Source organism: Anas platyrhynchos, chromosome 1 (genome assembly GCF_047663525.1).
Source record: "Anas platyrhynchos isolate ZD024472 breed Pekin duck chromosome 1, IASCAAS_PekinDuck_T2T, whole genome shotgun sequence".
NCBI lineage: Eukaryota > Metazoa > Chordata > Aves > Anseriformes > Anatidae > Anas > Anas platyrhynchos.
In genome coordinates, this window is record NC_092587.1 from 184,483,726 (window position 1) to 184,498,420 (window position 14,695).

General features: G+C 37.5%; 1 protein-coding gene across 2 annotated transcripts in view; it reads right to left on the reverse strand.

The window, feature by feature from the left end:
- B3GLCT (beta 3-glucosyltransferase) overlaps nt 1–14,695 on the reverse strand; it is a 60,423-nt gene that overhangs the window by 23,652 nt on the left and 22,076 nt on the right. For both annotated transcript variants that reach the window (XM_027470010.3, XM_072032641.1), the window contains 2 exons: nt 6,325–6,401; nt 3,015–3,126 (listed from right to left, as the gene is read on the reverse strand). In XM_027470010.3, the coding sequence (XP_027325811.2) occupies nt 3,015–3,126; nt 6,325–6,401 (189 nt within the window). The remainder of the gene's footprint in view (nt 1–3,014; nt 3,127–6,324; nt 6,402–14,695) is intronic.

Consider the following 14,695-nt stretch of genomic DNA (forward strand, 5'->3'; position numbering starts at 1 on the left):
GATCCTAAAAGGTACTGATACAGGTATAAGCTGCCTTGCATATGAATGCGTGTGCGTGTAAGGTGTTGAGTGCTTTCCCCCCCCCCCAGATTCTTATTTTTCTCCTCTGCTTTGATCAGCTAAACTCGGTAAAACTAAATCAAACAAAGCTTGTACTTGACTAGTTACTTCTTCAGGTAACAAAGGCTGAAAAGTTGTTTGCTGCCAAAATCCCCACGTGCTCCTGAGGCTGAGTGCTGTTCGGAAATCTGTTGAGGAAACAGCCAAAGTTAAACTGACACTATCCATTACATGAAAAGATAAGGATGAAGAATTTTTCCACCATTTTCTTTTTTCTTTTAAATCAACTACACAGGAGTTGCTGCCAGGTACCTACTTACTCAGCCCTCAACTTATATCTTCAATCATAACAGACCCTGTTTTCTCCTTCCTTTATTGCAACAATTCAACAGTGTTCAGTGGAATGATTTAAAAACAAACAAAATATTGGGAGATGAAAGAAAATGGATAAACACACTAATTTTTGAGCACAGAGATGACTGCCTTGAAAAAAATACCAACGCAATTCTTGAGGAGCATTTCTGCCAAATGTTTTTTTTAACATTTTTAGGGCCTCCAAGATTTCAAAATATTTAAAACACAAGTACTCTATTCGGTTTCAGAAACATAATAATAAGAAAAAATAATTAATATTAACATTTTCATATGACAGCAATATTATTATCCTAATTACCTTAATTCTAGATGCATTTTTTACATCAAAACGATCCATTAATTGCAATTTTTTTTTTCCATTTCTCTATAAAATACCTAAAATTAAATCCATACATACACCCTTCTCTGGCTTTCACAGAATATTGTTTCTGGCATTATTAAGCCACAAATCAACACAGTGAAGGCATTCCAGTTTACAGCTGATACTCCGCAGGCTGGTTTGTTTGTAAATCACTTATTTACTACACTGATATGTAGGAGGAGTTGTTCTGTGCAGGCTGGTTTTACAAGATGAAATCAGTTACGTACTAAGGAACTCACAAAGTACTTTGCATATAGTTATTAAGAGCTATTAAGTCACTGCTGCCTACCAGCTTGGTTTGTTCATTCTGCATGTCTTTGGAGCCACAATCAGTCATCCTATTAGGATGATACGAAAAGGAGTGACACATACAGTTTGGTTTAACCTTGCTGTCTCTCATTATGAAAGCACAGACTGAATCAATTGATTATTAAATCATAGTATCACAGAGGGGTTGAAGGACACTCAGAGCAGGCTGTCCAGGACCACATCCTGGTGGCTTTTGAAGATCTCCAAGGAGGGAGACTCCACAGCTTCTCTGGGCAGCCTGTGCCAGGGCTTGGTCATTCTCACATTAAAAAAAAAACACAGTGTTTCCTTATGTTCTGACACAACTCATCATCTGAGTGCTGGCCTTGTCATTTTTATGTAAATCAGATATTCCTCAATGTTTATTAGTTTTACTGCAGTCAGTAATATCCTTGGTTAACTGCACAGGTCATTCTCTTAACATTCCTCTATGGTCTCCTATAGTGCTTCAACACATCTGTTTTCACTCATATCGCATTCACAGCACTCCCTATAGCTCTGTCACCAACCTCTACATATTGAGATTGAAAAGCTGCAGATTCATCAGCTATTCACATGCCCCTTGTAGACCTTTTATTATGATTAATGTATATCAGCTTTTTATTATGCAGCCTGCTGACATGATAGAATGAATTATGAATGAGCTCATTCTGGTCTAGCTCATCTTAAATTATGTAAATGATGGACTACTACTTGATATAAGGAATCGGTTATGGACTGTTACACTAAGATGACTATCACTCTATAAAAGCAAAACATTTTATTTTCATTTTAAAGCAGGTCAGAACATAATTTGTCCTCGTAGTAGGATTTACACACCTGCAAAGGAGAGATTTAAAATTGGCATGTAAGCAGCATCTAGAAGAAATGTTATGTTTCTGTTCAGGAAACATCAAGTAGAAGTGTTTCAGAACAGAAACAATCGGATATTCCAAAGGCTTGGAAATATTCAATAGGCTGTTTTGAAGACAGTGTGTTTAAAAAATGTACAATGTTTAAGTAATTATTGTTATCATTTTCAAATAGAATTGTGTGAAAATGCAACAAGGCCACGTGCCTGCAACAGAAGTAAATACACTACCATGAGATCTGGAGCAGAGTTCAATATTCAGTCAAGGTAACAATAACGAGGCAAAGCATATTTCTCACAGGAGATTTTGGCTTCTTTTACTGAAGGACATCAAGCTGAGGTGTTTTTCTGAACACTGAACTGAGTTTTCTGAACTCTAAATATTAGCAGATTTCTTATTAGTTGCACTGCCAAATTCAACTGTGTTCCTTGGTGACTGCTTTTTTCTTTAGTTCCACAAGTCTTCTGGTGTTCTTTCTTTTCCAGCGGGTAAGGGTTTTATTTCTCTCTTATCACGAAGATAAGAGACAAATTCTCAGAAAGAGAATGCAAATAAAATACCCTAACATATTAGATCAGGGACAGTTTGACTAGTATCAGTCACTCTGTCTGATGATAATCAGAGTAGAGAACAGACAAGAAAAAGGGGAGGGGGAAGACACAGCAGACTGCATCCATCTTTTTATTGCTCATACATCATTTTTGGGATATCCACAGGAGGACTTCTTTTCTGCTCAATTTTAACAGTTACTCAACACCTAGACATGTTCTCATGGCAGTTCACGTTAAATACCTTGCACACTCTCAGCCTCAGCATCAAAAACTTATTCCTCTATTTTAAACTGTTTGAAAATATCTTTTCCAATCCTTGGAGCTATAAGCCATACAAGCAGTGATATGAAATTGAATTCTTGACAACTGAAACGCTTCTATAACATGGAATCCTAAAATTCTGTGTTTATACTTCTGTACTTAAAAAAAAAATGATTCCCCCATTTAATCTAAAAACCTATTTGAGCAAATTAAAAATACAATTAAATATCTAAATGTTTACTTCACCTTAGAAGCATCAAATCTTCCAAGAGTTTCTAGCAGCTTTACAACTTGTATTCTTGTATCTTCTTCACAGAAGAAAATCCACGAGGAATTCCTACCATAGGCAATGGAGAAGCTAACAAAAGAAACGATCATTTTACTACTAAACTGGCTCACAAACAGAAGGATAGATTCAACCTTCCCAAATATGAGTACTTGGCAATTAATTATTAATTTACACAGAAGCTTTTAGTGTTAATGTAGAGTTACATAATCAGAGCACGACACTGAATGGATATATTGCCACTGCTATCTACTTAAATAGCATTAGTTAGTCCAAAAAGAAGGAACAAACATGAAGAACACCCACTCAAAAATGTCCATGTACTACAGTTGTAGCCATCTATCAATTCCAAGTTTATAGGCAGCAGTTTAAGTTACCATCCCCTCTGTATCTCAACTTTCTTCCAACGAGCCACATTACTGAGCACCTAACATTGCAATAATCCTGGAACTGCCTAAGGAGATGCTTTATGACAGCTGTTTGACACTGACCACATCGTTGTCCCCAACTTAAAAACTTCATTAGCTCTTTCAATATGGTTATGCAGACTGAAGGGACTTGCCACCTTCCTCAAAGCTAACACTAATCTCGATGCAGATTTCCTGACTCCCTCATGAAGCTGTTATCTTTAACTTCTCCACTATTCCCAAATGATTTTTCCACAACTTAATAAGAAAAAAAAAAGCATTAAAAATTCATGACATTGTAATGCTGGGATTTAAAAAATAATCAATCTTTAATTGTCCTTCTCATAGCTTTTATGCTGGTTCAATTAAAGAAATCATCTGAGGAAAGGGATAAGAAATTGGCTTCTGTAGACATCACAGCCTTCTTCCTCTGCAGCACTGCTTACTGCTAAAATCAGCAATGAAAATAAACAACAGAAATGTAAATTGGGAAAAACAAGTAAAATAGGGTGATGGGATTATTTATGTTTTAGGGAACTATATTTTCTTTAGAAAACAAAACAAATAGAAAAAGAAACAAAAACAGACAGCATTGTCTGAAAAACATTTCTGCTAGAGCATGAGACATCTGCATCTACAGGTCTTCAAATAATGTGCTAGAAGCACCAGATGGTTGCCTGGTACTAAACCAGTTTATTTTTTATATTCTGGGATAAGTCACATATACCCATAAAGCTACGCTTCCTCTGTGTCTTGTGTATTTGATCAGTCACCACTTTCTGCTTTTGATATGTGATTTGCTGAAGTATAATAGCTAGAAGAACTCACGCTTCATTCATCCTTTCAGTTTGTAAAATCATGTACTTGTTGTCTTCTCAACACCGAAACCTAGGCACTTCTGTCATTCAGGTAACAAACAAAATACAATCAGCTAGGAAAAACCTATTTGACATAACACTTCCTAGTTGTTCCTTCTAAAACCTGCCAAATAAGTATCTGGATGGGTATCACATAACTTCATGTTTTTAAATATGCACAGTATTCAGTGCCCTATGAAGACTGATGGCTTTTCTCTCGTGTTTTAGTGAACAGCTAGAACTTCAGGACAGAGACATCTGGATTTATATGAAAGCAGGTGGGTGAAGGACAAGCAGAAAACAAGCAGAAAGCTGTATGTCAACGGATGTCTTATGACTGCATCTTCAGAAAAGTAAATCTTCCTAATTAACCTCTGCCCAAGAACTAAAATGTAAGATTTTTTATTTTTATTTTTTTTAAACTGTTTAGAGGCCTCCTTAAAATTACTGTCAAATATGAAATTGAGGGAAGCCATTCTTGTGAAAGCAGTTTTCAGGTAAGAATGCATCTAACATCACAATTCCTAGCATTGTCAGCTCCTGCAGAAGGGGATGATCCCTTGAATCTTTCTCTCTTCCTCCTCTTCTTTACATTGAAAACACCTAACTAGTACAAGCCCCACAGCATGAACTTAATTCTGAATTACTGTAAGCATTTATTCTGCCAAAAATGATAAAAGAAACAAGCACAAGAAACTTGATATTCCAGAATTCTCTTCAAGATGGAAATCTGAAAAGTGATTTTTCTTTTTTAATTCCTGAAAAAATCTCTATCAGACAAATGAGTATCTGTATTTTTTCATCTGAGTTTTGCTACCTTGTAAGAGCTGCATCTGAAAGCCTTGTCATTGAGACATAAATAATTCAGAAGAGAAGCCATTAGGTCACTGAAAGGAGAGCAAAGAAGGAAAACCAACGTTGACATAGCTGGAACATCATGTTCCCATTTTTCAATTTACTTCAGTTCTCCTTGTGCATCTTTTTCACATGCATCTTAAAAGATAACCAATATACATGTATAAGCACCATTTTCATGTTACTGCTCATACAGAAAGCAATGCAAAGCAGGAAAGAGAATAATAAGAAAATCCTGTTCTGTAATCAGTCCGATGCAAACCCCAAAACCAAACCAAGAAATATCTTTTTGAGTACCTCTAGTAATATTATTGTTCTTCTGATGTGCCATTAGCTAAACTAAACCTCAAGAGGCTGCAGAGCCTCTGGCATCAATTTCAAAAGCAATTTTGAGGCAAAAGACAGCCTTCAGCTTCAGGTCTTTCTCAAACAGGAATTGTTGCTTCCTAACAATTTGTAACATACTACCACGTAAATGCTGCAAAGTCTTCCTCAGAGCAATCTGCATAAGCTAAAATGAAAGATATTTGAAATTCCCTGTGTCCTCTGACCATGGTAAGATGAAAATTGGCCATAAAAACTTCTAAAAAGATGTCAAAACCTATATCTTTCCTCTGTGGAGGAGCACTGCCTCTTAGGAACACTGTGAGCAATGGAAGACAGAAACCCAATACAGGTATTATTTATTACTTTTTTTTTTTTTTTTTAATGATTTATCCTCTTCATTCAGCCAAGTAATCTGAAAAGTCAAAGATTCTGAAATACCTTACACTTTACACTGTGAGCAAATGGAAAAATACACATTTTAAAATGGTATTTCTTTAGACTAGTTTCCTTTTCTAAAAATGTTAAGGCCCTTTTGAGTGGACCTCAAAGTCCTAACTTTTTGAGGCAGGTAGTTGTTCGCTTATGTTATATTATCACTTCTGTAATTGTTCTTAAATTTAGAACATCCTTCTCTGATTTAATGAAATTTAACAGAAAACTGCTTTAGAAGGCTAAAAAAAAAAGAGCAAGAAAGTAAAAACATAAAGTAACAACTCTGATCCAAAAACTGTTGCTTCTGTGAAAAAAAAAGAGTGAGTAATTCATAGCCATATTCTTTGTTATAAATAATTAACCTGAAAATAACCAGCATTTATTACACTTACTCTCTCATTAATGGCAATATGGTCCATGCACCTTCATGCCTGTTGATCTCATGAATAAGCAGGACTATAGGTAATTCCTTTAAGAAAAATAAATACACTCTCGTTAAACACAAATAATATACCTTTTTTTCCCTATACACCAGCTAATCTTAAAAAAAAAAAAAAAAAAAAAAATCTGCAATGACTACTTGGTTCTTCATTGCTTTTACTGGTATGCAGCCCTGCAGAACAGATGATTTAAAATTGTATGAAGTAAGGTGACCTACAATTTAGAGAAAGTGCTTCTTACAACTCGTGATTTCTTAATTCTGTATTACATATAAAGCTAATATACTTTGAGATAAATATTTTTCAGAAATCCTATGTAATCAACGAAGCAACATATCATATTCATTTCTTTATCTTACCATAAAAATCTCGTACTGCAAAGAAAGACATAAATAACGTAGGCTATTTTACAAAGGCTCCCATTGACAGTCTCATTACAGAGTTTACAAGATTTTTTTATACTCTTACCTTTGCTAAATCCAGCTTTAAATGAGCACAGTAACATCATGACAGAAACTCACAGGTTTAAACAAAAATCAAGATGAAGGGTTAACATATTTTTTTGTACTGAAAAAGTAAAAAAGCATCCTACAAACCAAAATCTTCCTATAACTTTTTTGTTCTTTTGTTACTTGAAAACACTTTGGTGTGGCATATCAAGACGTTTAGCAGAAAAGTCTGGAGAAAGTTCCCAAGAAAACACCCCTTAAAGATAGCCCATCGATAAATCAAATTTACTCAGTTGTTCATACATGTAAAAGGTGGGAAATATATAATGTATGCTATATAGGCAGTACCTTACTCCATTGACTTACTAGCTGTTCATTCACAAGTACAACTCTCTACTGCAGCTTCACAAGGGTCACAACAGCTTCACAAATGACCAAAACCTCCCTGTTGGGCAACTGCAGCAGTAGGGACTCAAATACCCTCCTAGCAGACAAGCCTAACCTCCCAAACAGTTTGTCTAAACTTTGCCACCAGCCAAGCATATTCCATTGCAAAAATTCACTGACGAAGAGCTGGAGGTGTAAATGCATTTCAACACCAGTGACTTACTACTTGCAGACACATGGTCCCAGCTTTCCATTACGTGAACTGTTTGGTACTGTGATTAAAGACTCGTCTCCATAAACACAAAGAAGCACAGAGCAAGAGTGACAAGGGAGGAGGAACCCTACAAACCTTATCAGAGAAAACTGAGCTGTCAGAGGAGAGCCAGCTCCCCTCTGTAAGCTGCTCACAGCCTGATGGGGGTCACTGCCTACAGGGGTATGGGGGGATTTGTTACAGGATTCAGGGTAAGAGCATTACAGGATGGTACAAAACTTCCTATGAGATGCTTAGAGGAAGAATCAAAGCTTGTGGAAAAGATGGCTGGGGTGGTTTGATGAGAAATGAATGTGAGTTAACATAGGAAAGAAGGAAAAAAAGGGGTTGGTTGATTGAAACATTGCTTGGCAGGATGCTTATCTGGCTGTGCCCTGTACTGATCACCACAGTCTGTGCTGTCTTCTCATTAAACTCTATTTCCAATTATTTTCCTGGGCACAGGGTATCTGTGTGCATGGGTGTGCTTGGAGAGGAGACCACAAGTCAGACAGGTCCACATGTCCGTGTAGGAACTGGGCAGAGTGGGGTGTGTGTCAGTGCCACGAGCATCAAAAGCTGGGCTAGGAGGAGACAAGAGAAGGTGGAGAGGCCTGGGAGCCAAGTACTGGAGCAGCCGTGAGCTGGGGCACACACTGGAGACACCAAGGAGCCTGACAGCTGGTTACTGGAGGGACCAGGAGGTCCCAGCTACTGGAGAACCTCTTGGGAGCAGGCGTCAGCTACTGGTAGGGCTGCCAGTCTGCACCAGCTCCTGGAAAGACCCCCGTGCAAGTGGGTGGCAGGGAGGCTGGGGAGGGTAGGGTTCAACTACTGGATAGCCCGAGCATCCAAAGCTTCTGGGAGGATCTACAGAGGATCCATAGCGTGTGTGTGTGCAAGCAGTGCTGTGGTTTGTGTCTGTGCTGATCCACAGCTGAGAAAATACTGCGTGGAAGTGTGCACGTACCTTTTGGGAACGCGTGCTCGGCCTCGCTACTGGCTGCTTGTGGAGACACGGGGCTGCAGCGGCATCGCCTTGGCCGGGCTAGCAAAGGCTGCAGCTCCCACCACGAAGTGCCTTCATCTCCCACGGGTTTAATTCCTTTCCACTTACACCATGCACATGCCAGTCGTTTCTGGCTTGATGAATGCTTCCCATGAACGTAAGCTGATGTCATTGGCATAAAATTCACATTGAAACACAAAAATATTTTATTCTCTAAGTAACGCTGTACGATAAAGTTTACACTTGTTGCTATGTCAGGTTTACATTAAAACCTTTTTAAGGGCAGTTAAGCCATAGCAACTCAGCATACATAAAACCCCCAAGTTTCATACACTAAAGAAAACATCTCTATCACTGGAGAGAATAAACTGTGTCTTTCAGGATTGCATTAACTCTATCAAAAATAACTACCTACTTCTTTTTTATTATTATTATGTTCTTGTGAATGACACAAATTGAAAATGAACTATGCCAAAACCTTAATTTGGAGCAGGATATTTAGCTGCATCTAAAACATGAGCTGTTCTGATTTATGGCTCTAGTTCAAGCCAATCTATCAAAATGCTTCTGGCTGCAGTTTCGATTTATTGCAAAACCACAAAGTCCAGAGCTTTTTACTGGATGGGGCAGATCTTAGTAAGAGTATGATCAACATCTGGTGTTTCACAACAATCTAAATACACATCATGGAGAAACAATAAAAATGTTCTCTTTTGGGATTGCAGATAAGGTAAAAGGACAAACCTCTGTCTTTACATGAACATCTGATTTTACATGCATACAAACCCTACAGTTGTGCTAGGATTTGCATATGGCCACGGATTTTATTTCATGTGGAGTCAGACTGAGATACAGACAGTTAATATCAACATATTCAGTGTCTATATTACATTAAAGGCTGAAGTTGTATTCTTTTAAATTACATTTTCCATGCAAAAGGTATGAAATTATGTGATTTAGGAAGCTCTACCACTTACTCTGGTATCTCCACTTTAACAGAAAGAAATCTTTCCTCTGTGCAAATCAAAGGGGTAATGATACACAAATGGTGCTCTTTCTTGAGCCAATCTGATACTTGAAAAGGTGTATTTTCTCTCTGACATTTTCATAAGCCTGCTCTCTTTCTGTCCATACCTAACTCCCTCTAAAACATGAAAATACACCTCTGGCATGTATCACTCTTTCAACTCATCTCTAACAATGCATCAACTCTGATTTAGCAAGTGAAATGCTTAAAAGAACTGTACAGATAGAATAGCCTTCTCCTCTCCCCCCTCCCCCCCCAATAAAAAAAAAAAAAAAAACAAAAAACCTACTAACCAGGATGACTTTTGTGCTTTTCCTTTCTTATTTTATGCGTTTTCATTCTGAATCTATTCATTTTACTTATTCTCCTTTGGTACAAATATAGAAAAAGGGCAAAAGGTAAGCAATAGCAGCTTTGGGAAGCAAAAGGGCATACACAGACTGGCTTATAGAGGATGGCTAGATAACCAAAGTAGTGATAAGCTTACAGTAGGTCTGATACGGTTTCTGTGCATCTCAAAAACTCTCCTCCAAATGCTCAAGTCCTTACAACATCTATACCCTCTGCTGTATTCACTAATTTTCTTTACCTTGAAAGTATCATGCTTCCACAATTACAGAGCCTGTATGCCTTCCCAGAGATTAACACTTTCAATTTCACTTACACCACGTGTAATCTAAATAAGATAATGTAATCACTTTTAAGGACCAAGAAACCGTCCTCTCCACTTTCACAATCGAGCTGACTTTAAAAAGGCAAGAAAAAAAAAAAAAAAAAACAGAAAATGGAATCTCTTGTGGCCTGAAATAAAGCGTAAACCACTTTAGCTCCAAGTGTCACCTGCTGTATCAGCACGCCGAGCGCAGCAATACCTGCCACACGCTACAGCTGTAAATTCTGCACACAAAATAAGCCCTAAGCAATGTGTGACAAAAGGAGTTAGATCCACATCTTTAAACTAACTCAAAGAACATTGACACAGCCTCTTATCTTTAAAATTCTGTATGATATAAAAGTGTAAAAAAATGGAAAGTGCATCTTTAAAAACATTTAGCGTTACTTCTAGCAGTTGAAGTACAAGGATGCTGGTGATACGCTTGGTTTCACAGTAAATCAGCAGCAGAACTGGAATCATAAACTCTGGCTCTTGAATCCAAATATTACAAGTCATCCTCATCTCTCTGTTCTACTCTCAGATGCCTAGTTATCATTTTGAAAATGTACCAACTTTCCTGAAAATATTATGTGCAGTTTCAAAGGGTTCAGGGAAAGGCCACAGCAGTACACTGCCTTCATAAATCAAGAGAAAGATGCCGTGTATACATCTGGCTTCAGCTGATCTTACATTAAGGAATGATGGAAGCATTTACCCAGTCACACCGAGGCAATAACTGCAACTTAAGAAAGTGATTTGAAGTGTCCGTGACTATAACTTGAAGTAAGAGGCAAAAAAGAAGGAATAGTTGTAGAAGAAGAATTTTAATTCATTTTCCTACTGCACATTATATTGAAATCCTCAGCACACAACTCTGCGAAGCATACACGAATGCATACCCAAAGCACTGACTGCTGAGTGCCCACATGCCAGATCCAACAACTCAACGCCTGACAAAATAGCTGCAGTATTTGTGTTTGAAAGCCCACTTTAGGCAGTTAGTTTATTGCATAAGGATTGATTTTACAACTGTTTCATCATGAAAATAAAGCTTTCTGCAACAATATATTGTTTCAAAACCCAACAATTATCATTGCTCTAACTTTTTCATGTGGCTAAGATGCTGGTAGCGACGGATTTTTGGATTTTACCAGGCTGCTCCTCAACAATAGCTGGAGTAAATTTCAGCATGCTTATTACAGCGCTGTCAATTGCTAACGCGCTGCCTAGAGTTCCCACAATTAGAAAATCAGTAAAAAAAAAAATAAAAAAAAAAATCTGGTAAGGTTCTTGTTATCCAAAAAGAATTATTTGTTTCAGTAGTCATCAGCGTTCATTTGGTTTGCATTATGTTCATGGCTCCACAGAATTTTCCTCAAATACTGGTACAATCAGGTCTCCTGAAGCAAACTGAGAAACAGTCATTCAACTCGGAATTTTTAAGTGTGCCTGTTTTCCACTGCTAGGAGAAGAAAATGTGTTTACATTGATACACTTGCCTCCAATCTTCTGGGTGAAAGGCACAGATTATCATTCAGATGATGAGGACATGAAAAGACTCAAGAAACCACTAAAATGAAAAAAACAATTCAAAATATATGTTCATCAACAAATTAATTACATCCCACCCCCTCCAAAAGTGTCTAAAAACATAAAATAGTTCTAACTCAATCTCTTTTTAAGCTAGACCGGCTACATGTTTCAAAGACCAAAACGAAGTCCAGTCTTCAATTAGTGCTTGCTAACAGAGTTAGCAACTCCTGACTTTTTGAACTGAACGACATAAAAAGCTAATTAACTCCATTCTTATAATTACTGAGATGTGAACAGCATTCAGAGGTCTTGCCCCACTTCAAAATGATTACCATAATTGTTAATACCTACCAAAAAAGAGAGATATTTACTAACTGAAGTTCGAACCTAATGAGAAGATTGAGACCTAGACCCAAACTAATTCCTACTAACCCTGCTCTATCTATTCAGACTAGGCTAGCCCAGAATGCATTTTTGTGCATTTTTTTCTACTCACTGCATCTTCTTGCACCACAGAGTGCACAAATTATATTCCTTTGGGATGAAACTAAACCAAAAGACGTGCTGCATCTGCAAACAGATCTCCAGTTCCCAGAAACAAGTCAGAGCTAGTCCAGTGTAAAACCCCTTGAAACATGGTGTAACATGGGTGCTACCTCCTCAGCAACAACTGCACTGGGCTGTGTATTTGTTCCTATTGCAACACGCTACTTGTTTATGTAGAAATAGCCTAAATAAGCTACTATAGGACATTTACTACAGTTTCAGTTAACTGGGATTTAATAATACAATTCTATGAATTTTAAGTCAGTCTAATTTGAGCAGCAGTCAGAATTCTGGAAACTAAGACAAGCATTTGAACTTGCTAATTATAAAGCATAGCTTTGGAGGAAGACACTTAATAAAGATAAAACAGATCTCACCAGTTTATTCTGCATTTCCTTTTCCTTCCCTAGAACTATCCAACATCTTCCCTGTTCCGTTCTTCTGAGAGATAATTATCATCAGCATCCCAAAGGAAGTTTTATTTTGCAACAAGACAAAAAATGTGGAAAAATCCAGAAGCGACTTAAGTGTTTATTACAATAAATGCTACCAGACATGTATGTAATGTGACAGTAGCCTAGAATGGCAATAAATTGCACTGAAACACCATTGGCTTGCTCATCACTTGTCTGGATAAAAACCAGTCTTAAATACTGTCTGCACTGCTCACAGTTTGCAAGAATCCCATATAAAATTGATCATATAGAAGACAGACATGACCTATAGTACACAGATATTATTCATGAACGCAAGTATTAGTGATGAACCATAATAATTATATTACCAACTGATCTGGATAAAATTTTCAACTTAGGAAGTCTGTTGATGATAGATTTTGCTTTCAAGCAAAAAAAAAAAAAATCTAACATTATCAGTCACAATAAATCCTTTCTCATCCAAATCTAATGCATAAAGACATTGCAAACAATGAAATTAAGCTTTTTTTTTTTCTTTTGAGGAGGTGGAGGTTGTTACTCTTTTTTTTTTTTTAATCATAAAATTGACCTTTCAAAACCTATGAGGTCCATTCTAATGTCAGCTGGTTTGCAAAACCCACACATACATAGAAATGGGGGGCAGTTTGCTTCTGCTCTTCTCTGCCTGTAATGGAGCCTTTAGATCACTCTTATTCACTCTTCACAAAGAAAGACATACCTTGGCAAAATTGTTTCATTCAAATTTCATGATTTATGTAGAGATTATCATAGAAGAGCCTGAGAGGCAGTGCTTAAATCACTTAAACTGGCCAATTTCATGGATACATTTTGCTCTGACATGATTTAGTCACCTCCGAGGAGACTCAGAGATTCGAGGAGGCCACTGATAAAAGGCTGTAACTTCTTCCTTCCTCCCTTCCGCTGCAATATTATTACTCCAATTTTTTATTCCCCTTTGAGGGACTTGAATTCTGGAAGAAGTAAGAGTGTCAGATGCTCCACGTACCCATAAGCATCTCTGCCCTCACCACAGCAGCTCAGGCTGTGTCGTCTCAGCAAGATACCTTCACACAATCATTGCCAGGCATGTGCCACATGCACCATTTTGCTGTGGAAAGAGCCCCACTGATCAGCCAGAGACAAGCAAGAATCAGGCCAGAGTGGAATATAAGATCCTGTCATGACATCTGTGATACTTATCTTCACAATGAGTTTCAGTATAGACTGCCACATGAGCTTCGTTTTACCTAGAGGGGAAAGCAATGGAAAGCTAATGTAGAAGGAGCACTGAAGAGCCTCGTTTTTCATAAATGAAGTCAATAAAAACTGTCCACCAACAGGCAAGATAAATTGACATCTTAAGGGATAAACATTTTAAGAACTACAGGTGACAGAAACAATTTGTGAGACTGCAGAATTTATTTGGCCTGAATGAATCCTTGCAGCTGAAAAGAAAGCTGTTTGTAGGAAGGAAGCAGACCTGTACACTAACATGGTAACAAAAAAATGTTATTTGATCTAATAACACTGGGAAATAAAACAGTGATGTGTAAACCAGCTCTGTTCTAACAACAAAAAAAAAAAAGAGGGGGGGTCATAAAGTTGAATCATTCTACACGTAGAGAAGGATTGGCAAGACTGAATGCAGCCCAGTGCTTTACTTAAATAATTCATTAAGCTTTGTTAAAACTGCAAGATAGAGAAGTGAAACACCTGACCAGTCACAGGTGGAATCGGCTTCCACGGTGTGGGAAGCTGTTCTAGAATCCAGAATTTGAGGAAGAAATCTGTGAGTTGAAGCCTCAGATCCATTATGGATGGGGCTGCACTGATGGTATTAATTTTAAAAGGCCTCCAGCAAATTAAGCCTATGAATAGCTCTGCTAAATATACTCTTCTAAATATACAGATTAAACAAATCAGTCACAGTGAAGAAGTTCTTCCACCAAATTTTATAAGCAAAGCTTCATTAACATGCATGTAGGCTTTACAGTCACGGTAAAACACAGAACAGTTCAGACCTACTC